General features: G+C 37.7%; 1 protein-coding gene across 4 annotated transcripts in view; it reads right to left on the bottom strand.

The window, feature by feature from the left end:
* The window catches only part of MSRB3 (methionine sulfoxide reductase B3), a 139,857-nt gene extending 118,744 nt beyond the window's left edge, over window positions 1-21,113 (bottom strand). Inside the window, exon 1 of one of the 4 annotated variants that reach the window (XM_069490026.1) lies at window positions 20,972-21,113. In XM_069490026.1, the coding sequence (XP_069346127.1) occupies window positions 20,972-21,068 (97 nt within the window). In that variant the 5' untranslated portion in view covers window positions 21,069-21,113. Of the gene's footprint in view, window positions 1-20,250; window positions 20,659-20,971 lie in introns of those variants that run through there. The other 3 variants (XM_069490029.1, XM_069490027.1, XM_069490028.1) reach the window with 3 other exon arrangements.
* Window positions 21,114-26,536: the final 5,423 nt, after the last annotated feature.

Genomic DNA, 26,536 nt, shown 5'->3' with positions numbered 1-26,536 from the left:
GAGCTAATATCTATAGTCTTTAGATATCTTACCACTTCTAGAGGCAATTAGTACATTTTCTATTTCATCGAGTCTGTGGACAAATGCAATATTTTGCACTATTTTAGCACAGTGAGGGAGACTAGTTAAGAAAGATTTGTGAAAGCAACAATCACAATACTGTGATCCAATCTTCTCAGTACCACTTTTAGAAATTTACAAAAGCATATGTCCTGCTAAGGGATAAGAAAACAAATTCTGAACTAGTGCTATCTCCAGAAAAGGATAATCATTTCATTGAAAAAGTCACTCAACATTTATTGAACCCATATCATGTACATGGCACTATTAATTCATTTAATGCTTACCAATAAAAACCTGCTACAATAAACAGGGAATTACAAATGCTTGACAATAACATAATTATATCATTAAATAAATTAGAACTAGGTAATATCTAAGAGAAAACCTAGTACATCAGAAGTTACCACTTGCCACTGGTAAAATACTAGTCATGAAGAGTCTTGTTAAAAATTGTCTTAAGATGCCAAAGTTTGAGGATAAGGATTTTAAAAAACAACTAGGATGGATTTAGAATTATCTCTTTGATACTGTCACCTTCATTTACTCATTTTCTGGCATTTTTTCATGAATAGGAGACAAAAGAGTCAAGTTGGATCTAGCACAAGGATTTGAATATAATGTGCAGCCTATACCATCTATTCCATAGTTTAGAATCATAATCTGACTATGTGAGTATGTAGCTCATGAAATGTCACCCATCAACTGTATCTCAATGGAAAAAATATGGGAGAAACAATGAATTGGCCCAACCCTCTCATTTTATAAAAGCAAAACATATAAAGAGACTTGTCAAAGTTCAGACAGACAGCTGGAGAAAATATTAGGCTAGAACCCCTACATCTACATGTTGCAGCATCTACATTTTCTATATTATTCATTTCACATAAAAAGAAAAGGACATAAAGAAGTATACCCTAATATTGACAATGCAAGGGTTATACTACATCAATTAAGAAAGTATACTAATGATATAATTAAAATAGAATTATGGACAAAAGTTCACCTTCTTCTTCTTTTTTTTTTTTTGAGACAGAGTCTCACTCTGTTGCCCAGGCTAGAGTGCCGTGGCGTCAGCCTAGCTCACAGCAACCTCCAACTCCTGGGCTCAAGCAATCCTTCTGCCTCAGCCTCCCAAGTAGCTGGGACTACAGGCATGTGCCACCATGCCTGGCTAATTTCTTCTATATATTTTAGTTGTCCAGATAATTTCTTTCTTTTTAAGTAGAGACGGGGTCTCACTCTTGCTCAGGCTGGTCTCGAACTCCTGACCTCGAGCGATCCTCCCACCTCGGCCTCCCAGAATGCTAGGATTACAGGCGTGAGCCACAGCGCCCAGCCTGTTTGTCTTCTTCTGATGCCATTATAACTCTACTAAATGTCATCTTTTTTTCAGGATTTTGTAAAGCATTTAGTCAAAATGCAGGGATTTAGTCATTCTCATGTTACTATTTTATAACTTCTATCACCAATATAAAACATAAATGTCTTATTTTTCTAAAATGTACATTGATTTCACAGTTTATAGCTTCCATTATGTATTATGTATTTCACCTAAAAAGATTTTCTTAATCTTTAAAAAGTATCAACAAGAAAGCAAAACCCACAAACGAATCATTTTGATTATTATAAAAGAAGTACGTTCAGGATTTTTCAAGTTTTGGATTGTTTCATTTTGTTGTTTTTATATATAACAATTTGTTTTTACTTTTCTAGTTCTTGAGTTCAAATTCACACTCTCACTAACTCATTAGGTTTCATTTGGCAAGCTTTACTCTGAGCTTTGAAAGTTTCGTCTATAAAAAGGGAGTTTATAATAGCTTCCTCACAAAACTGCTAGTAGAGGAGTACCTGACACATAAACACCTCTAAAATTAATTATTTCTTCCTTAAGTAATATTTCCTATTGATTATTTGTTAACACCCCACAGAACTCACAATACTGAAGCTTAATGCCTCTTAGCGACATTTTTTGTGTGGTTCATTTTCCTTACTGAAAACATTCTTCCTTTAACTTTTCCATGGTATTACACAGCATATTTTCTTCTTCCCCTTCCAGAAATTACTTCTCTATTACTTGTGAGATTTCTTTCTGATTTCCTGTGATTATGCTCCAGAGCTGTCCCTTCAGCTCCCTCAGTATCTCTCATTGTTTAAATTCTTTCTTGTAGATCTCATCTATCCTTACAATTTCAACCACCACTTCTTGACAGATAACTACAAAAGTCTAGCTTCAACCTTGAACCAAATTCTAATGCTGTATCTTCTAATATCTATTAGATAATAATATCAACTTACATTTGCACAGTATGTTATCATTTACAAGTCACTTTCATATACATTATGATATAGTCTTATAATCTTAAAGTCTTTAGTGCCACTTAATATTGTTATTTAAATATTTGCATGAATATATTTTACTATGATATTAATGATAACCATGTATGAGCATCTATACAAAGTGAATGAGTATGTGTATGCAAAATTTCATTTAATCCTCACATCAACCCTGAGGTAGGTACTCCTATATGTGGTAGTCATTATTGCTAGTCACCCAGTATTTCTGGCTCTCTATTTTCCAGGCACATGGTAGGAATGCACCTCCTGATCCACTTATGGTTGGGTGAGACCATGTGACTAGTTCTGGGCAATACATTGTAAGCATAAATGATGATGTGCGTTACTTCCAAGCCACAATATTTAACTGTTGGTGTGAGACCCTCTAGAGCTTTCTTTCCCTCTGCAACAGGGATCAGCAATGTTCTATAATTAGATGGCGGCTGCTCTATTAATCATAATACCAAAGTAAGGAGACATGGAGCAGAGCTCCCATTTGGCCTACAATGAACATGTAGCACAAACAAGAAATAAACCTTCAGTATTTTAAGCCATTGGGATTTGGAGATTATTTGTTCCAGTAGAAACTAGGGTTCAGAGAATAACCTGCTTAGAGTTACATGCCCAGTAAATGATGGAGTCAGAAATTGAACCAAAGTTTATTTTAATCTCTTCTACCACATTAAAATTTCCTCATAGGCAGGGACCCAAGGATCCCAGATTGCTGTCCTTATTTAAGAAAATAATAGAATCTAGAAGGATGAGAAGTCTAATGCCAAGGACAGTGAGACCACTTTGAAAAGCCCATAGTTTCTCTTCCATTAGTCATCCCTTCTATTCCTAAATATCCCAAAGAGAGTCTGACTTTGGTCAGAAGATATGCCGTCCTCTCATATCCAGACATTAAAAGATAAAAGAGGCTAGTTCACCTTTATCACCTGGAGTGGACAAACTGGTATTAACACTTCAAAAACTAAATATTTCCCTCAGCTGCAAAACTGACTGAGTAGCTCTTGGTCCCAATAAAATGACTAAATGTGAAGATTTTATGTCCTGCAGTGATTGAAAGCTTCCTGGGCACTAAGCATAATCGCTGCAGCTTTCTTACTGATCTAACAAGTTAAGCCTAGATCCAGACCTTAAAATGCTTTGATTTTAATCAATCAATAAATATAAGAAAAAACAATCCATTTGCCATGATGCTAGAAAATGTCTGTCCTTTCCAATGGCCCAAAGATCATGACCATGAACCTAATAAGACGGAACTGTAGTAATAGCTTACTTTTTTGATCTGGAAGTAAATGATGTGTATGCAGGCATAACAAAATAAGTTTTTAGAGGCAATCTATGGACAGATATCTGGCTGTGGCTTCAGAACAGACTGTAAACATTAACAACCTCACATTATGAAATAAAAAGTATATAGCAACAAAACGTAAAGAAGCCCAGAAAGAAAGGGAGAGGAAAGGGTAAGAGTATCAGGATTCTCATCTTACAGAGTTAGGAGATAGTAACTAGACTGGAAAATGCTAATTGACCCCTAAAATCCATTCTCCCTTCTTTGTGTTAATAATATGTTAGTAACAGAACCCCCTGAAATTTTATCTAAACATACAGCCACGTTTCTCAGCTTCCCTTGCAAACTAGATGTGAACATGATACTAAGTTTTGGAAAATGGAAAGTCAGTCAATATCATGTGTAATCTTTCAGGTCGCCTCCTTTACAGACATAGTCACTTGCTTTGGAGTTCCTCTTCCCTCCTGGAAATGGCAACAACTGCCACTGAACCCTGAGAATGAAGCTATTTGATGAGGAGGCCAGACCTAACGGGTCATGCATGACACGAAGCTATTCACCAACCCAATGCTGGGCCATTATGTGAAAGAAAATTAAATTTCTACTTTCTATAAGTCTCTCCACTTGTAATCTCTGTCACAGCAGCTTAGCCTCTGGTCTATCAAAAGTTGATAAGCAAATATTTAATGTTACAAAAGTGAATAGGGGAATTAAATTACCAACAAAACAGTAAACAATGGTAGACAGAAAGGTGAAGTGATAGCAGATAAATCCTTATCTTTCGTAACTGGATATTACCTGGAAATGATGAATCAATAAATAGTGCTATAACTATATTAACTAAAATTATGGAAGTAACTACCAGAAGAATAATGATTGAAAAACATTACTTCAGAGGAGTGAGACAGAAATAGGAAGGAAGGGGCGGAGCTGGAGGCTGAGGTTCCCCTGTACCAAGAACTATGTGCAGGTTTTTGATATAAATAAACCTTACATATGAAAAACAAAACAAAAAAAAAAGGATGCAGTGCCTCAACGGATATTTCATCCAAAGGAAAAATCCTGCTAATGTGCCTGGGGCTATAAACTGCACCATCTATATCACTAAAAGGCTATTTTTAGTGAGCCCTAAAAATACATATTCTTAAATCATATTTCAAATATTTTAAGTGAGAACTTTGCCACCATTCCAGAAATAGAAAGTTTTAGCACTGGAAACTGCAAGTAAATGAGAAATTATTAAGTAAAATTATTAAGTAAAATTCTAATAATGGTATGCATTGTGGCTTGCATCTGACATAGCAGATAAAAGAGAAGTTTTATGAAAATGGACTCCTTCTATTCCAATAAAAAGTAAATCTTAATGACATCTACCAACTATCCTTTGACACCATGTTGGGCCTGGGAGGGAGGAGAAGTCCTGAATGAGATCATAAAGTGAAAGAAATAAAATATTTTGCAAAATTTCTACTTTGCCCCACAGTGTTTTTTTTTTTATTCATTTCAGGTGATAAAAACATGTTTTAAAAAGAATTTGCATATTCCATATGTACTTCAAACTGTTTATCATGTCCAAAAGTGGATTCATCTCTTTCTTTCTTCACTAATTTATTATTCTTCTTTCTGTATTCCTGATCCTGTTAGAAAGTATTCCCAGCCACTAAGACCACAAACTTGGGAGTCATCCACAATACTTTTCTACTTTAACCATTCATATCCAAACAACACTAAGTGCTGTCAATTTTATTTGCAAGATATTGCTCAAATACATCCTTCTCTTTTCATCTCTCATCTAGAGTAAGTAATGGTCTCTTACTGGTTTTCCTGCCCCTAATCTGATTCCCTTCATATCCACCCTCCACACTGCCATATATGGTATGGTCAGAGCAATGCATAACACTTTTGCAGATTCTATGCACTCATTAGCACCCACAGGTGAAAATGCAACCAATCTATCCTGGCATTCAAGATCTACCAGGTTCATTTGTTTTCCTACTTGTGTAACTTAAATCCTCAACACTCCCTGGTACACTATATGCTCCAAGAACTCTCTTATCTTTTACTTTATCTCTAGTACCTCACACAATGTCTAATCCTTAATAGGCATTCAATAAGAATTTGTTAAATACAGAAATAAATATAATATTCCAATGATAACCAACTAGTTATCGTTTCCCAAACACCTTTTCTACGCTCACCATACCACCCATATCCTCCATATTATATACAGAATGGACCCTTATCTTTTAACCTTCAGAGCCAATTTAGACATAATCCCCTCTGGGAAGGATATTATTTATATATCATTCACATGTGAGATATATTTAGATATCATTTCTCTCACAGCTGTCCTCTACTTCCTTTTCCCCAACAATTTCATTGGAAAATGAATCAATTCTTCCTCTGCATGACTTCCTACTTTGGTACCTCTGTTATTGTATCTATTATTGGAGTTATAAGTTAAGGTTTATAAAACTGCCTCTGTTATAAACTCCTTAAGAATAGTCAGCTATATTTCAACTCTGTAAAATTAAAGCTCAATAAATGTTTCAATATAACTGAACAAATGTCACTTCCTGTTTTCCTCCATCTTTGTGCATACTGTCCTAGTTCCCACAGGACTAGATTCTTGTATTGCTGTCTACACAGTGCAGTGTACAGGAAAGAGTCAGAACTGGGTTCATATTTTGACTCTATCACTTATCCAGCTCATAAACTCTAAGCAAATGAGTTACCTAGATTTTCAGTTTCCTTATCTGTATAATATAGATTATAACACTTCATTAAGTTTTGGAAGGATTAAATGATATGATGCTTTCAAAAGTATCTAGAAGAGTGCTTAGTGAATTTTACTTTCCCTACCACAAAGGAAAAGTAAGAGGAGGTATGAGAGAGAGAATGTATATGTGTGTGGGGGGAGGGTGTTGGAAGGTTTAATTAATTTAGTTTTGGACAGGATAAGAATAAGTTGATTGTCTAACAGAAAACTCAATTAAGATTAGTTTTTCCATTTCAGCAATTATGTTTTAGTGACTACCAGAAAATTCATTATATTTGACAAAAAAGAAAAATTCCAAATTTTGCAATCAATTATTTCAGTCAATCATAGAGAGTGGTCTAACTTTATGCAAACATGAGGCAAATGCACTAATAAAATAGGAATTTGATGAAATAAGCTTTTGGTTAACTCCAATCTAAACAGCATAATAGGAGTTATAAATATTATTGCAATTCTACTAAAACTGCCAATATCACTCACTCTCATTCAAAGATAAAACTATTTTAGGACTTATAACTAATTTTACATTGTGACCCTGAGAACTATCTATAACATTAGAGGGCTTGAATTCCCAGAAATAACTTTGTGACTGGTATAATTTGTCACCTGAATGCTTGCAAATTCCCTTGTTCCTAGATTCTTCTGTATAGAACGCTTTTTATATTCCATAATTACAATATCATTTACATTCAGGTTATTCTATATAGGAATTTTCCAGCTTTATAATTATGCTTTTCTAGAATCCTCTTATCAATTAAATGTTGTCTTGCAAGGGAGAGTTAACATGTTATATAATAGTCTTTAATTTCCTCACATAACAGAAGGGCTCAGGAAATGAGCATACATATATCCTTCCCTACCAAAACAAAAGACTTCAACTTGAGAATGGACTCCAGCCAAATGATGTATGAATCAAAATATCCTTAAGGATGGCGAAGTTAAGATATAAAAGGTGTGGTGGTAATCACTGAATGCAGTTGATGTGGTATGATTTGATGAAAAAGATAAAAGTAATTCTAAAGAGGGAGAATATACAATATAAAAATAACAATAATTCAATAATAATCACATGGATCTATAGGCCCCACTCTAGCTAACAAAGGCAAAATGGACAAAAAGAAAAGGCTCCTAAGTTTTTCCTGTAGAGAAGCGTCAAATGCTGTTGTATATTTCTTTAGTTTAATAATTAGTTTAGGTAAGATGTAATGTTTTTAAACACTTTTTCAAGATCATAGAACCTAAAATAGTCCCTATGAAAGATAAAAGCAAATAAAACATAGAAACCATACGGCAAAAGGTTGAAAACCAAGGTGGAAAAAAAAACACAGAGCACAAAACAACAGGATATAGTGTCACCAAATATGTCCGTGACATAAAATATAAATGATTTAAATATGCCTGTTAAAAAATAATGACTCATATAGAGTTACAAAACCAAGAAATGGCATAGAGGGATTTAAAAAAAAAAAAGATGCAGAGAGAAACAGAGCTTGCACATGCGTGTGCGCATACACACACAAAGACACAGGTGGCAAGATAAATATCTTTCAAGAGAAAACTCACTCATATTCTCCCTCAATCAGATTCCCCCCCAGTTCCCATCAAAATGGTGAATAGAATATAAAAATACGGGAAAACCAACATCAGCACTAGAAACTTAAAAAGAATAAACCCACTTTGAAAAACTGCTGCTAGATACAGTGCAGAGAGAATGTATTGAAGGCCAACTCCCAACGCATCTCACGTGCATTGTTCCTGCAAGTTAATGAAAGAGAATCCAGCAGATTCCCATTGGGAGCCTAAGCAGAAGGAGGAACGGCCCGACGGCAGATAGGCCACGAGGTCTGGAGAGCTGAATATCCAGCCCGGAATATATCTGGATCCAGCAGGTAACTCTGACGAACACTTCAGACACTGGAAACCACAGGAAACAGGAGTTCTGTGTTCTCATGCCTAGCTTTCAAGGATTTGGAAAGCACTGCCATGCTAACTTTTGAAAAAGACAGCCAAACCTGGGAAATACTGGGGGCACTAACCTGGTAATTCTGGATAGCACTCCAATCACAGAAAAGAAACTTTAACCCCAAGACAATATCTCCTTGCTAGAGCCACCTTCAGCTCTGTGGCTGCTTCCCCACTCTCTAGAAAACCTGCGGTAAACCTAAACTTTTCTGTTCCCCGCTTTGTCACCCTGAAAGACTAAGGCAAATTACACACCAGCTCAGCTGGAAGGCGTCTCAATTCCCCAAACAGTACAAGTCCATGCCGCATTCATCCCTTATTCTATTTAACAAATAGAAGCTAGGGACAAAGTGAAAAATAAGATGCCATGATCCCTACCACCATGAAACTTACATATGAGTGAAAACGAAAGACATTTTTAACAAGTGCAATAAAGATCATATAGCAGCAGAGAGGGAAGATCCTACATAACAGAGGGACGTAATCTAGCTTGTGGGGGTGAGGGGAGGAGCATGAGAAAGCCTTCCCAGAGGAGGTAATATTTAAACTAAGAATAGGCTGGGCACAGTGGCTCACACCTGTAATCCTAGCACTTTGGGAGGATTGTTGAGGCCAGGAGTTCAAGGCTAATCCTGGGTAACACAGTGAGACTCAGTCTCTATAATAAATTTTAAAAATTAGCTGGATGTGGTGGTGTAGGCCTGTAGTCCCAGCTACTTGGGAGGCTAAGGTAGGAGGCTCACTTAGGCCCAGGAGTGCGAGGTTGCAGTAAGCTGTGATTGTGCCAGCAATCCAACCTGGGTGAGTAAATAAATAAACAAACAAACAAAAACTAAATGCTATGACTGTTGCCCAGATTATGAATGATAAAAGTGTTCCAGACAAAGAAAAAGATGAGCAGTGGCCCTGATATAAAAGTGAGTACAGTTCATTGAAGATTATGAAAGAAGAGTAGTGTGGTGGAAGGTGTCAGTGAGGAGTAGAACAAATGATGACAGATGCAAATCTTGGAAGCCATTAAAAGAACTTGGAATTTCATCCTAAAAAGAAAGGGAATTAAGTGAAGAAGAGCAACATGCTCAGATCTGCAAATTTAAAAAGAAACCCCTGACTTAAAGGTGAAAAATGGGTGGGAGTGACATAGGACAAAGGTATTAAGACTAATTAGGAGGCTACTGAAGAAATCTAGACAAAGAACTAGATGTAGGGCATGAGATAGATTTAAAAAAATTAGGAAGACTCCAATTATGGCTCAAGCAACTGGGCAAATGGTAGTAACATTTACTAAGCTAGAGAATGAGCCTAAGTTCAAGCAAAAAAAAAAAAAAGTTCAGCTTTTGACATGTTTAAGGTGCCTAAGACCTAACCATCCAAGTGGAGATGATACAGAGGAAAGTGGCATGTGGTTTAGGAAAGAGAACTGGGCTGATGGGTAGATTTGGGAGAGTTGGTTGTACACAGATAAAACTGAAGCCGTGGAGTAAATAAGATTGTCTAAGAAAATGTATTAAATGAGAAAAGAAAATGTCAGAGCCCTGAGGAACTTCAAGATTTAGAGGTGAGCTGAAGGAGAAAGAAGTAACAAAGAAGACTAAGGAGCAGTGGCCAGAGAAAGAAGAGGTCAAGGAAAGTTGTTGGCCCAGAATGAAAATGATGATGACGATGATGATGATGATGATGATGTTGCCAGTTAACACTGTGATTTAACTCTGGGAAAGATGCTGTGCTAAGTAATTCACATATATTTTCTCCTTTAATGATTTTAACAACCTATGTGGTAGGTACAGTATTATCTCCATTCTACAAGTGAAGAAACTGAGGCATGGACAACTTAATTAACTTGCCTAAGATCACATATCTAACAATAACAGAGTTAGAAACCAAGAGAAAAGACTACTTCTAAAAGAAGTGAGTGGTCAGTGTATCAAATAGCCTGAAGTCAGGAAGATAGGGACAAAATTAAGTCCACTGGGTTTAATGATAAAGACACCATTAGTGGCTTCAACCAAAGCAGTTTCAATGGAATGGTGTGGACGTTTCTTCCCTTTTCCTTAGACCTATATCCAATACATCAGCAAGATCTCAGTTCTGCCATCACCTGGTCCAAACCATTATCAACTCCTTTTGAACCACTGAAATAGCTCTATATGGTTTACCTGCTTCCACCCTTGGCCCCTGCAATCCATTCTCCACACAGCAGCCAAAGTGATTATTTTAAAATGCAAATCAGATCTTGCCACTGTCCACCTAAAATCCCTTAATGGTTTCCATCACACAGAATAATATCTAAACGTCTCAGAAGGATCTAAAATCCCCATATAGTCTGGCCCTTCTCTTTGCCCTTAACTCTAACCATGCTCTCTCTTGCTCCTACCACAAAATAGTCTTCTTGCTCTTTCTACAGCACGCCATGCTGGTTCCAAACAGAGAAGGAAAGCCCCTGAGAATAAGGCCTGTGTCTTTCTGCTTCATACTATATCCCGAGAGATTAGACACGGTAGTGCCTTAACATGTAAGAGAGTTCAATACATACTCATATTTTTGATGGATGGCAGACAAAGAGACAGCAAGGATGTAAGCAACTTGTAAAACAGCTTGATCACAAAGTGAGTGGGGTTGAGTAGGCTTTTGTTTGTTTTTTAAGATGAGAGAAATTTAGGCATGTTTAAACAAGGGATATTAGGAAATTATCCAAGAGCTTGGGAAAACTTGAAGACATCAAAAAGTCACAGAATATAAGAAAAAAATATAATCAATTAGCCACTTTAGGAAAAAATTAAAGCTGTCCGACAAAGTTATGGCACCAAGGGATTTTATCTCTCTATGCCAAAGTTTCCTCTTGTGTAATTGTAGGGTTTGGGTAAAACCAGTAGTTTCCAATCACTGTTAAGAACTTTCTTTTAATTATTTTCCCTCATGATCTCCCTTTGTTATTTCACACCAAAAGGAAGTTCTGACCTGCAATTATAAATGTCCGATTAATAAAATATTCATTACTTAATAGATGCAACTCATTTGGGAATCCAAGGCTCAGGAAGATTAAGTGATTTATCTAAGATCACACAAATATTTTTCAAAAAAGGAAGTCATTGTCCAAATACGAAGAAACTGGTCCAAACTAGCAAATGAAATCAATTCCAAACCACAGACCAAAAGTAAAAAACTGAAAGATTTTAGAAGAATAATGAAGAAGGCATATTTTTCCTTCTAATTAGGAAAAAGAAAATCAATAATAAATCCCAAAGAATTTTTTTAAAAGCCTATATAATAAAATCATGGTCTAACCATGAAGCGAATTAAACTACTACATGACTTTGGGCAAATGGTGATGTACAGAAAAACCCATTTGAACATCATACTAGGGACATTCTCTTGTCACAGAAATGTTTTAGTGTCTTAAAAACATAAATGGGAAAAAGCATAATTAAAAGAAAAGACTACCTAGGACCCAAAATAGTGTAATGATTAAGAACATAGATTCTGGAGCCAGATTGCCTAGAATAAATCATAGTCATACAAATTATTGAATACCTCTGTGCCTCAGTCCCTAATCTTAAAAATGCTATATCATAATGATACCATACTTCCTTGATAAAACTGTCATGAGCATTAAGTGAGTTAATATATGTAAATAACAAATACTTATCCCAGGCTTCCACACCAAAAATAAATAAGTAAATATTTAAAATAGTGCCTAGCATATAGTAACATCTATATGTGCATATATACTATTACTATCACTATCATCACTATTATTATTTGATATAAAGATTATAAAGCTTAAAAGCACTAGGAGAAAATACAAAGATTTGACCTCACAAGGAAACACAAGAATCCTAATGGATAAATGTGCAAGGAGAATAAATAAATTAAAAAGTAGAAAAACATATGGATAATAAAAGAAATGCTAATTTTTTAAAAGATGGGTTACATACACCAATATAGACGACACAAACATAATTTTGTGGGGAAAAAAAGCAAGTCACAGAAGATATACTTGCAGGTGATACAATTTATACAAAGTCCCAACACACGCAAAATTGAATAATATAATATGTAGAGATATATCTACAGTAAAACTATAAAGAAAGCAACAAGAGTTTATCAGTCATAGTTTTTGTATTAAATGCTAATCACAAAATGAAGGACTGTGGGTACCTCTAAGCAGAGAGAAGGTGTGACTGGTGAAGGTCACCCAGGCTGCTTTAAAATTCCATTTCTGAAACTGGATGGGGGTGCCCAAATTTCTAAAAAATTATTCTTTATACCTTATTATATATTTTGTTATATAAAATATAAAAGCATTATATATTTTTTCTGTATGTGTAAAATGTTTCATAATAAAAAGGACAAAAACTTACTAATACATTTTAAAAAGATACTTTTTAACCTATCAAATTAGCAAACATTTTTTTCCTATAAAGCTCATGGTGAACATTTTTTTAAAATGGTAAGACCAAGATTAACTAATTTTGAGAGTTAAACATATTGACAGGATGATCAGAGACAAATTCCACTGGTAGTATATCCTGTTAAAAGAGGACTTTTCCCATCTGAGATATATTCTCAAACATAAATAATTAATTTCTAGCTGTACATTTAGAAAAACAGGCATAATTTCTAGTGTTTAATGTGATATTTAATATGATGCTTCTAATACATTATAACCTATACTTTAAATAAATACTAAATCTTTAAAAAGTTATATAACCTTGCTGAAAGATCAAATTACTGGGCACACTAGGCTACAAAGTTCAAATATAAGATCTCAGATACAGAGTAATATTTATACTTAGTTCCACAAAATAGCCAACTTGAACAAAACATAAAAAGGGAAGACATAATTTTGTATCATTTATTAATCATGTTATTTACATTAAAAATTATGGAAGTTACTTGGAGACTTTTAGACAACCCATAAATTACAGAATCGTAAAACAAAAGTAATATAAGGTGTTACCTAGTCCAATTTATTCATCTTGCAGATATGAAAACCAAGGCACTAGAAGCTTAAATGACTTAGGCAAGAACAGGGCTAGGAAAATTGAGTCTTTCAATTCACAATCCAACGTTCTTTTCACAGCACCACACTGACTCCCTTGCAACATGAACATATACACAAGGATGCAAATATGCAAATTAGCTTGTAATTTATCAAGCGGGTCTGCACATTAGGTAAACATCCTCTGCCCTCAACCCTCCTTCTTCCTGGCCACCTAAGGGGGTCAGACTGGAAGGCATATTAACACCCCAAGAAATCAGAAACAAGAAATACAGTGCACTTTTTCTTTTTCCGCTCTCAATTACCATGCCACCAGAGCTCCAAGACAACTTGTGGCCTCTCACCCATTGCCCTATCTAATCTCCAGGACTGTGTATAGGGAGATATGGCCCTACCTTTCCTTAGTTACATACCACTAATCTAAGATAAAATAAATATCCACCTATAATGGGCACTATAATTCTCTCTGAACCCCAACCAAACCCAAATTCTCTGACAACCAAACACAATAAAAACAAAATTTAGGGCTTTCTGACTCTCTGATTTATATAAGGGCTATCCTGACTCTACCATGTACTACAGGCTTATTTTCAACAATACCTTAAGTTTGACATATGTACTGAAAAATTTTTTTGTCTTCAAATAGAATAACTGACCCAATAAACCATAAGCGTTCACTGTATAATTTATAGTAATAGAAGACAGTTATGTCATGGCCATAACAGAGACTGCTGCAGGTATGTACTTATATGCAAATCATCTAATAAATTTCATAGCCCTAAGAATGATGCTCATATACCTAAAAATGTAATTTTTAAAAAGTATATATAGTGTATCTAACTTTTAATCCCTGAGACTTTAACAGTCCAGTATGAAGTACATCACCTGGCAGAAAATAGGCAATTGCTGTTGTAAAAGCATGCTGAGTTGTTTTCCTGTCATTTCAAAATTTCAGTTATGGCTCAAATTTTCAAACAAAAGTCTCCTCCACATTCTAAAGTGAGAGGACAATGAGCTGCTCAAAGTTGAGGCCAGAACTTCCTTGAGAGTAACCACAAAGCAATAAATCAAGCGTTAAATCAAGCAATAAGTCATAATTTCCACATATGCATACCTTCCAAATATATAAGAATACTTTTATATTTACAGAAACTCATTTCAAAGTTTTATAGTGGCTTTTTGTTATTGTGTATTTTCTCAATCAACAGATACTAAAAACACAGCTACTAACATATGGAAAGGTCCCCATTATTTTTAATTTAAAGAGTCAGAATTACTCTGAATACTGTATACTGTACATTAATGTGTCACTTTAGACAAATGTTACCAAAATGTACTATTTTTAGAAATCTAGATTCAGGATATACTGCTGGTCTGGAAGCTAGACTCTGAGAAAACATGTCCTATAACACCATTCTTTCTCTATGCTAGACTCTAAGAAAACACGTCCTATAACACCATTCTTTCTCTATGTCACCTATAGGCATCTCCACGTTTTAAAAACTTCTAAAATCTGTGTAAATAAAGCTCCCTCAGCTTTCCTTCAGGAAGCCAGATATCAATAAACTGGCTGAAGCTTCCAAGTCAGCACACAGCTGGATAAGCCAATCATAAGATGCTAGGTAACAGTGCTGCTCCGGCTACCACAGCCAAGTGTCAGAGGCCAGGGCATGGAGGCCAGGGTGACCAACTCAAGTGCACAGGAACCTTGAAGAGACAAGGCAAACAAGGCATTCCGTAAAAAAGAGGGAGGGATCTGATTTATCATAATTTTTTTATTTTAGATTGGGAAGTTAGCAACAATTATTTTATGGATAAGAACTTGACCATGGCAATAAAAAAAAAGTACTCATAAAGGACCAAAAAAAGTACAAACAGTACTCCATCTGGTGGAAATCACATCTTCTTCACATCCTGTCCCTTCTTGGAGAAGAGGGAGGAACAAGGAGGAGTGTGAGAATGTGTGTTCAAAGCTAACATTAGCGATGATGGAGACATTTAAGGAGTTAGTCCTTTATCTTAAGAAAGATGAGGAGCCACTGAAAGTAGGTTAAGCAAGGAAGTAGCAGCAACAATTTTGCAGTTTAGAAAGGTCATTCTGGATAAAGTACTCTTTGTTCAGTGTTTTCCACGTATTATCTGTCCAGGCAGTAAATGTGATGTCCCCTAAACAAGGAAAGCTGATGAACAGAATGTCATATACCGATTGGGCATCTTTCAAAACCAGAATTCTAGCTTCTTTGTGATGCTTTTCCTATACCCCTCTTTTTATTCCAGCTAAAAAAATGCACTCTTCTTCTCTTCATTTTTAACCCTCCCAACTCATACATGTTTTATTTCCAGCCCTGAGCTCTCCTGACAAGTTCCAGTCTCACACTTCTGATTCTACTATACATTTCCATGTGAAAAGTCCTATCAGCACCTCAAATGCAAGAGATATAAAACAAAACTTATTTTTACACTTCCCCCCACACCCCAGCTCTTAGTTCACATTTTCTCAATCGTCCAAGCTTAACATCTTATGGTCACTTTTTATTCTTCTCTTTCTTTCCCAATATACAATTAATTATTTCTGTCCAATGTACTTCACCAACACTTCTGCATTGCTACTACCCTAGTTCAGGTCTTCATTCTTTAACAAAAACTCTTACAACACTTCTTTATTAGTCCTGTTGTTTCTTTCCCAATTCAGTTCATTTTCTGAACTATTAGATAATGTAACCTATAATTCAACTCTGATTATGTTATTTCAAGGATCAAAAAACTTCAATCTCATAACTTACTAAACCCAGTCCGGAATTGTCTAGCCTAGCATTAAAATCCTTCCATGTTGTAGGCCAAACCTAATTTTCCATCTTTATACTTTATCATCTCACTATTCCTCTTTATACATGCTCATTTTTTTTTCTACACCTGTTCTGTGTATTTGAACTGGTAAATATTGGATGCTTAACAAAAGCTGATTCCCTTCCACATGAGCCTGCTACACTCTCCTTCCCCTGCCATTTCAGTTTACAGGAAAACATCCTATCATTCTAATTAAATATATATTTGATCTTCGTATGGGAAATCAGAATGTTCATAGAAAAGCCAGCAAAATGTAGAAAATAGGCAAGTATTAAGGAAAAAAAGCAGTGTGACTGAGCTCCAATGTCAAAAGAAAAAAGCAGCAGAATATTTGAAAGAGTCAGAATTATTATACTCGGGACCATGGGTGCTAAGAACCTGTAAAAATTCTTCTGGGTGATTCATTGGCCTAATGGAATTTATAGTCCAGTGAAGAAGGTGAATATATACGGACTTAAATATAACACAAGATGGTAAAAGTCGTGCTCCAACCAAGGTGCAAAATGCCTTAGAAGCACAAGGAAATTCCAAATTCTATGATATGAGGAAGACTTCACAAACTACCACCTGACAGAGGCCTTAAATACTTCAACCTGTTCTCAGAAAAGACTTCCAGGAAACAGGAACAGACTCAAAGAAAAATAGAGATAGAAAATGCTAGACGTATGAGAAATAGGAAAATAACTGATGAATTCTTGGTCCCTAAACTAGTACTATTTTGAATATCTCTATCACTTACATAGTTTTAATGAGCTTATCCTAAAGAGCTATTTGAGCTCAGCATTTTATTCAGTGAATTCCTGAAAATATGCCGATGATCATCTGTAGAATGAATTAGTTATCAGAGAAAATTTTCACAACTCATTTGGATCCCAAGCATTATAATTCCCAAATGTATGTACTCAAGTTTATTTTCCATAGGCTTCCTTGTCATCATTCCTGCAGCAATAGGAACTGCTCCAACATCCTAGAATCCCACTGAGGGTGTCATACAATTCTACATGCACACTGCAAACAAGAGCAAATTATATATTTTAAGGACTTATATTCCCATAAGACAAAATGTAAAAAATGCAAAATCAAACCATCTAAATGGATATACTAAATACTCCAGATAACTCTAGAATTAGAAGAGACCTGAGGGAAAATCTAGATCAGCCATGTGACCTAAACTGTGTCTATCAGGTTGCTCCTTTCAGAAATTTAGGATCAAGATCAATAATTTAGTCTCTCCTTATAAAAAGACACAAAAATGATCAGAAGCTGCTGAGTAGCCACGTTCAACCATGAAAAGAAAAAAAAAAAAGGTCAGCAAAAAGAGAACAGTGAATCAAAGAAAGGCAAATACTAGAGTCAGGGAATGTTACAGGTTTTCCTGTCCCTGATCTCAGGCCCTAATAAGGTCTGTCTGCATTTGGCTTCCAATGGTTTTCCAACAAATTCCTTTCTTCCTTTTCACTAAAACTACTTCAAGTTCATTTCTGTTACTTGCAACAGAAGCTTAAATGAGGCAATAACCAAAATCTTCCATAAAGTCAACTGGTTGATTCATTACGGATCTGTGTTTTCTATATTTTTTTCTCTTTATTTGTATTTCCTTAAAAGCCATAAGTATGACTTTGATATAATATAGAGACAAATAAATAAACAGGGATCAGGGATTATGCTGAGCATTTTAAAAGGAAAATTCACCATGCCCAGGAAGGAGAAAATATAGAATATTCAAAGTAAAGCCTTGAAGCAATAAGAAATGCTAACTAACAACAGGCAAATTAAATAGCTGATTACCCTCCTACCCAAACCCAATTTAATTCTGATAAATCATATAGGTAGATCAAATTCAGTCTTCTCTGACGTAGGATCAAAAGGTGATAACCCAATATAGGGTGTTTCTTCTGGAAACTAAACACAACCTTACCAACCACAGGAAGGTTTGCATGCTCTCTGGTGATATCCCTAACTCCGACCCAAATACCAAAACTGAATATCAAACTGTCTTAGAGCCTGAGCTTAACCATTCCCGAAAGTAGTTAGGCATTTACCCTATGGCATAACTAGCACTTTCTGCAATTAAATGAGGGGAGGAAAGTAACAGAAGCTTAACATTATGGAACTCTGCCCAGGTACATACATACATCTGTAGGCATGTGCCGGGTATCAAGATGATCCCAAGGCAGATCCAAGCTCCCCTAAGCTGGATCCACACCCATCAAATTTGACTACAGGTAGACCAGTTTAACATGTATAGCAAGTCAGAGGTTGACAATCAGAAGTTTGAACCAGATGTAGTGGGTGGCTACAGGGTTATATAAACAAAAACAAAACTATAGGATTGGAGTTAGAAGGGACATGGAAACTACATCCAGCTTCCTAATTTTACAAAGGAAGAAGCTAAACATAGGAACCAAATTCATCAACCAAATCCCTAACTGCAATAAATTATACAGGTGCAGATAAAATCAAAGGGATTATGACCAGACTATGAAAGAACCAAAAAGCATCATTTCCTAAAGTTGCTCTTTGATGGTTTAAAATCTATTTTAATTAATAAATACCAAATATATTAGAATATCTGATTAATCCTACTGTTGGGATATTTTTTGGATATTCTTATCACTCCACTTAAGCAAAACTAACGATTTCTGACTTAATGGGTTAACATTTTGGTTAAAACATTGGAACAAGAGTACAAATTAGGATGGAAAGCAAAAAAATAAAAAACAAAAGAAAACATTGGAACAGGCACCTTTAAAAGCAAAAAACAGTGTGTTGATTCAAAATCTAGATGACGTATGCTGCAACCTTGGCAGACAGGCAGTTTAAGGCACTGTTACAAAATTCTAAATATCAAAGAATTACTTATTTTAATATAAAAAAAAGTCCAGACATTTACGTAGGACCGTAATAAAAGTCACCAGAAATTAGACTGATGTATCAGCTAGGACCAAAATTAAAAGAATAACATTTAAATGGTCCAAATATAAACTTGGTGTTCAAAATTACTGGCAAGGAGCCACAGTACACTGGATTTTGGTCTTCAAGGGCTGTTTCACCACAAGTATTAGGTAAGTCAACACATCACGGAGGCAAAAAAAAGAAAGAAAAAGCATACATTTATTTCCCGACAATACAACCCATTATTTTTCATCCAGCACAGTATTTTTTAGAAATCCATTGATAAAATGTGAAGTTAGAACCTATTGTGTTTCCAAGAAGTACCAGGAAAGTTACTTCTAAAATATGAATCTATAAAAAGTAGTTCCTTTTGAAAAACAATATGATTCAGAAACAAACATAAAACTGATACCATTGCTTAAATTACTATTTATAAACAGCACATTTGATAAAGTTAAGTATTATAAATATCTACCATTAATCAGAACTGACAATTGTATAAATTATATGAGCCCTGAAGATTTTTTATAAACAAAACTATCTTTTAAAATCATTTTTGCCACGAATGCTGATATGAAGAGATAAACCAGAGGGTACTGAATATAATCTCTGTTTCACAGAGTCAGCTTTCAACTAATTTATAAGCCCTAGTTAGCCACATCTTATTTTGACAGTTTAGTCTATTGGTGGCAAAAACAAAAGCAAGCTAAAGTCTCCTAAGTAATTTCAGCTCTAGGGAATTATCATTTCTGTTCTTCCATTCCAGATAACATTAAGAACCAAGAAGTTTTGACGACTACTCATCACCAATGTAAAAATTTACGCAACTGCATATTTACTTTAAACCCTACATTTGTACCTTCAAATAACAGCTTTTTTATAATAATACCCAGACAAAAAAATCCTCTCTAATATTTCCCACATGATTCAGAGAAAATTGCCTTTAAAAATCTCAGTGTTATGACTTCAGAATTAGCACACTTGATAGTTTACAACCCTAAACCAAATATAGCAAGAACAGCACTTTTCATTCATATACTTTGACTTGAAACAGTCCGGTGCAAAACTTACAAGATTGACTTGCACGCTTTCTTCCGCTTAAAAACAAAAAAACAAAACTGGTACCTGGCAAAGTCGGGGATCTGTTCGGTTTTGGCCTATGAAATTCCAGCCGGGCCCGCGGAGCCCGGCCCAGCGGCGCCGACGACGCGGAGGGCGAGCGCGCCCCTAGGTGCGCCCCTCCTCGCCGCCGCAGCCGCCCGCGCCCTGTCCCCTCCGACACGCGCAGGGGGCGGGGCGGGCCCGGCCGGCGAATTCCCACACCCGGGGCCCGTTATCCGGGCGGCAACCCCAGCGGGGCGACTCGCGCTGAGCAGGGGGCTCCGGGTAGCCCCTGCCGCGGGCCCGCACGCTCCCGAGCCGGGGCCCGCGCCCCCTCCGCTGCCTCTCGCGGGCCGCCCCGCCAGATCCCTCCCTCGGGGGCCCCGCCGGGCGAGAGGCTCCGCGGGCTCAGGTTCGCTCCAGGGACGGGATAAGGTGTCAGAGAGGCGGCCAGACGCCACCGTGGGCGGGGGCGTGCGGGGGGGCAGCCCTGACCTCCTTCCACTCGGCCCCTCCGCCCCGCGCGGGGCGCAGCCCTCCCGCTCCCCGTCTCCGCTCGGGAAGGGGATGTCCCCGCAGGAGGCCGGGGGCGCAGCCGGTCTCCGGGGGGATCCGGGCTCGGGTCACACCCTAACTTGGCAGGGTCGGGTGGGAGGCGTGGGGCGAGGCGGGGAGCTTAGCCCGAACTCACCGGACTGCGCGGCGCCGCGAGCCGCGGCCGCGGCCAGGCAGAGGCAGAGGCAGAGGCAGAGCGAGAGGGGGCGCGGGAGGGTCCGCCGCGGGCTCATGGAAAGGCCAGGGAGCCGCCGCCGCTGTCCGAGCCTCCCTCCCTCCCTCCCTCCCGGCTCCGGGCGACGGACGGGGCGGCGGGAGGCATGACGGGAAATTCCTGGGCACGGGCAGCCGAGTCCAAATATGAGCATAGGAGTCGAGCGAGGGAGGACCGCGGAGCGCCGGCCGCGGTTGGGGCCCGCTGCCCGGGCCTCGGCGGCCGCCAACTCCCTCCTCCTCCTCCTCCTCCTCCTCCTCTTTGCATCCTCCTCCTCCTCCGGCACAGCCGCCCCGAGGCGCCGGTGTCCAGCCGCCTAGCGCGCCCAGGAGAGGGACTTCTTCTGCCCAGGGGCATCCCTTTCCAGCGTTGGAGGCCAAGAGCGGAGCCGAGCACCCACCTCGCAGGCTCCACCTGAGACCCCTGAAAGGGTGGGAAAGGGAGAAACCACCACGAGCAGACCGGACAGCGAGCCAGGGACCTGTCGGAAGACGTGTCGGGGGCTGAGAGCTTTGGTAATGAGGGGATCGAGTTCTGGCAAATGCTTCTGTTAAGTGTAGTTCAGCGGGGCAGGAACGGCGCTGCCAGTTATGCAGGTGGGCCATCCTGTACATACCGAGCAGCGTTAAAATCCATAAAACCACCCGCCTGCATTCCAGGTGAGTGGGTCGTCTACCCCAGAGGGGTGTGTGTGCTTTCTTAGCCAAAACTGCAGTGGGGCTCTTCCAGAACTTACATTTGAACACCATATATGGAGTCAAGGCAGGCTGATGGAACAATGGTTTTTCACACCAGCTAAATGCTGAAGTTTACTCTGGTCTTTCTCTCCACCTCCAACCTCTAGTCATCTATCCCCCCTCATCCCCCACTCCCCACACGTTTGTTTTGTATTTATTGTACCTTGTCTAAAGTGCAATGTTGAAATTTATTCAAAAGGTGCTACCTCTGATGAGCAAAATGTCAGTCCCAGATGTTTAATTACAGGCCCAAGCCTGTAGTTGCCTGACTTTTCTTTGGCACTGACAACTCCTTAGGTAATCAAGTCCAAATGACCCTTAGCTTTTTAAGACAACATAATTGTGTCTTAATTGCCATAATATATTTATTTCCTCAAACTAATGGGACAGGACCTGGAGATGTAGGATGTTATGTAATTACTTATGAACATTTTAAGATGCTACAGAAATGATTTATTGATGCAAAATACTTAAGGGGTAAATGTCAAACAGATTTAGAATGTGGATTTTTCTAACATGAACTAAAGTGATGGTAATTTGTACATCACATTGTTTGTTTGGAAATGCTCTATTTGAAAATCAGAAACCTTATTTCAAAAACAAATTCAATTCTGGCAAAGTATTAAGGCCTGTGAGCCAAACATCAGTCCATTGCAAGTAGCTACGCTCAAGACATCTGGTATTGGAAAACATCACATCCCATGAATTATACCTGGAAAATGGGCAGATTTCACCCTTAAGGTACTGGCAGTGATGAATGGGACTGAGGGTAGATGACCTGGGTAAACTAATGGTAAATAAATTTTAATACAGTGAGGGACATAAATGACAAATAATAGGTACCTGGAACCTAGGTAGTTGGAAGGAAATACTTGGGAAACTGTTCAGTATTCTATTTCCTCTTTTTTATATATTAAACCTTGTATTACACAAACATCTGTTTTTCTTACTTCCTCCACAACACCCAGCAAAGTTCTTTGCCCATAGTCCAAATGTTTGTTTAAAAACAAAAATAAGCACAACCATTTGTAGACTGGAATGTAGGAGCTCCCTAAGTGTAGAGAAAAGCATGTCTCAAAGGATAGTAATATTAATAATTATGGTTATATTTAAAATATTTTAGTTGAATGATCTTAAGTACAAAAAATGTAAAATTATAAAGAATACAATGTCATTATAACCTAACTCATGTCAATATAAATGGAGAGTTAATTGCATCAACTTTGATGACTTCGCTATCAGCAATACCAACAGTTATTCTAAAGGCTTGAATAAGTACACTAAGCAGGGAAGAAAAGAACTCAAGTTACTGAGCATACAGTAAGTGCTAGACACTGTACTAAATGTTCTACACCTGGTATTTCATTTAATCCTCACAAATATCTCTGAGTTTATTACTTGTATCCCTATTTTACAGCTAAGGAAACTGAGGCATAGATAAGTAATATTTTGCTACCAGGAAGGGGTGAAGTAGTATTGGAATTAAAACCTCGTTCCAAAGTACATGTACACTTTTTAACATAGTAATCTGTCTTATTATCTCTAGATTTAAAAAAAAAAAAAGAGTGGCATTCAAAAACTGTATTTGTTGAGCTCTTGCAGTTTTACAAGTAACTGCTCTGCACTCAGGTTACCTGCAGAAGTAGAGGTAAAAAATATGTGTGGAAATAAGACCAAAGGCTTAACTGGCTTGTCAGATCATCCTTTGTGGGCATGGAGGGTGGGGCCTGTGCCTTTCATAGCTGGGGGAACAAGAAAGGTACCACCCTCTGACCACATTCCTACGAGTTTTGTAGTTTAACCACCGATATTTTCATCAGATATTTCACAATGCTTTCCCTAATGTCTTTTTTGTTATAGTCTTTATAACAATCATGTTAACATATTACTTGAAACATTGTTTTTTTTACTTTAAGGCAAAGGACCCAGCAGAGGTAACTGCTTCCCCTGCTTCCTATATCATCCCTCCCCCAACCCAGTGGTATGCTGGTAAACATTTAACAGCCAAATCTGGACTGAAGGTGGGAAAGGACCTGATCTGTAGCATTAACCAATTTATGTGGCATAAATACTGCCACCAACCAGAAGTCTCTGAAGGCAGAGTTGGGAAGAGGTGCACACAACCAGCTCTCAGAAGCATAGAGCCAGCTCTAGTACACCACGGCTCCAACTCCCCATGAAATGTCTTCAGAACACAGCAATGCATAATTCGAGTTGCACAACCACAGCTCTTTGTCTCTCTGCCTGTCTTTCCACTTCTGCTCCCACAACCAGTTGCCAACTCTCTCCATATATCTCATAATCAAATGCCTTGGGGAAGAGGGGGGAAATCTTATTCTATCACCAGTCTTGTATGAGTCTATTTCATAAGCCACTGAGCAGCCTATAGATTGGCCCACTCCTGAGCCAGGTGCCCTCTTCTAGATCTTCATCTGTGGCTAAGATGGAAAGGTCACATACCACAGAACGTGGCCACATATGCTAAAAAAAAAAAAAAACAGACTGTGTTGCTACCTTTTTTCAGGGCTGTGCTTGCAGCCTCTTTCAAAAGGAGTATATAAGCATGATAGGCATTCAAGCTGTCATGTCTCTGACACGCTATTCTCAGCATTTTAATAAAATCCCCTCAGCTACTGCACAAAGCCTTGGGACAGCCCCTACTCCACATACCCCAAGGAACATCGTGGATGGATGCCAGCAACTGCACACGGGAGACTGGGCACATTAGGACTAGATGCTATTCAAAAGCCCCCAGCCTGGGAGGGTAACTCTAAGTTAGTATATAAATGCAATGAACATGTATCAAGTGCCATTTTTCTAAACCAATGAATGCTTAATTGGAGAGTGAGAGTAACACCTCTTAGGGAGATGTAACAGGCTCTCCAGAGGAAGATTTTTCAAATTACACTCAATCTAAACTCCCAAAATTCCGCTTCTGTATCCTGGGAATTAAAGTGTTATCACCATCACCCTTGCTGAGAACGTGTTTTATACTGGTGGAGCATGCCTCAGTGTGCTGTGGTGGGAATAGAGTTGGGAAGAACTGTTCTCAACAACATGAGACACAAAGTCATTACTGATTGGCTAGGGAGACACTGGAATTTTTCTCTCAGATTCTGAAAAAGAATTTCCACTGCCATGACACCCTTCCAGGCCCTAGTCACCAAACGCATTAAAATAAGAACTCTACCGGGAAATCAGACAGAACTAAACAGAGGGAAGGCTGAATTAAAGTGAGCATTATTCTTCTTTTTATGGTAAAATGCACCCCAGATGATGGAATTTTTTATTTGACACAGTCGAAGCCATCCCTTTTGTTGATCAATTTTGGAGAGATTTGAAGCGTATATTCCCAAGATGGACGTGTTGCCCGATTCTACCAGCTTTGGCTCTGAATATGCTAGAGCAAGTAATAAATATTTAACAAGATTTTCAATATGAAGAAGAATTAAGTAATCCTCTCTAGACCAGCAAGGCTGCTTGCGTGGCTTTGGCCAGATTGTATAATGTAAAGTGGTATATGCAAAATCAACTACATATACACACAGAATTGGGGGGGGGGCAAAAATTAACTTTTTAAGTGGTACAGGAAAATTCTGATGGGAGATTTGATTCTAATCTTCTTTCACTCAGTCTCTGTTCCTTAGTGTTTCTTGTATTGAAATCATCTCACCCCATGGTATATGTGTACAATGTCTAAAGGTGTGTATTTTTCACACAATTTGTCTCTAACAGCTCTTTTATCTGTTGTTCATCCAAAGTGAGTACAATCTGGTCTGGTAGTGGAGGAAACTCTGGCTGTGTTGGGCTTCCTGGGAAATGGTTCATTGTTTTCCAAAATGGTGCCTCCTTAAGGGATTTTTAGAAGTTTTACCTTTGCCTAACGTTCACCCTGTGAGCTGCTGTTAGAGCTCAATCTCCATGTAAAATGCAACTCCACTCAGGGGTCAGGGACTTGGGCTTTGGCATCAGACAGATCTAAATTCAATTGTGGCCTCTACATTAAAGCTGTGGGACAATTGGCAAGTAACTTATCTAAGCCTTGATATTTTTGTCTATAAAATGGAAAAATAAAGGTACCTACCACACATGGTGCTTAGCACTTAGCCCCATGCTAGGACATGGTAAGTGAATGTCAATATAGTACTAATTTTATTAATTTTTATCATTGCTTACCAACTTTCAATCACTACAAAGTCACTGTTTGCCTTCAAGCCTTATCTGATATGATTTCCTCTGTCTTAAGTGACTCATAGTTTCTCTTCACAGATCAGTCCTACATTTGTATTCATAAGCGCCTCTTAAGGAAACCTTTTCAGGTTTAGTAATCTTTTCAACACATATTTTCTTCAAAATTACTTTGTATATTTATACACAAAGTTACTAATAGTATTTTTACAAATGTTTTTTAAGCTTTAACTTCCTCAAAGTAATCATATTAGACGGCTACACTTTTGAATCATTATTCAAACTGTTTTGTGAAAACCTCTTTTAGAATTGCCATCGAAATATTAATATATGATGCAATTTAAAAAACACCTTCAGCAAAGGAAAACCATCTTTGCCTTTACTCATTCATTTATTCCAATATTTACTGAATGATTATCATGTGCTAGACAGACAATTAAATAAGATAAATGAATAAAATATTTAGTATTTTAAAGAGGGATAACTACCAAAAAGGAAAATAAAGCAGAGAAGGTTGCTAAAAGTGTTGGGGAAGTAACAGTAAAGAGCTGAAAGAAGAAAG

The sequence above is a fragment of the Eulemur rufifrons genome, chromosome 16 (genome assembly GCF_041146395.1).
Source record: "Eulemur rufifrons isolate Redbay chromosome 16, OSU_ERuf_1, whole genome shotgun sequence".
Classification (NCBI taxonomy): domain Eukaryota; kingdom Metazoa; phylum Chordata; class Mammalia; order Primates; family Lemuridae; genus Eulemur; species Eulemur rufifrons.
The sequence above is the reverse complement of the archived record's forward strand: the minus strand, read 5'-3'. Positions and strand labels throughout refer to the sequence as shown.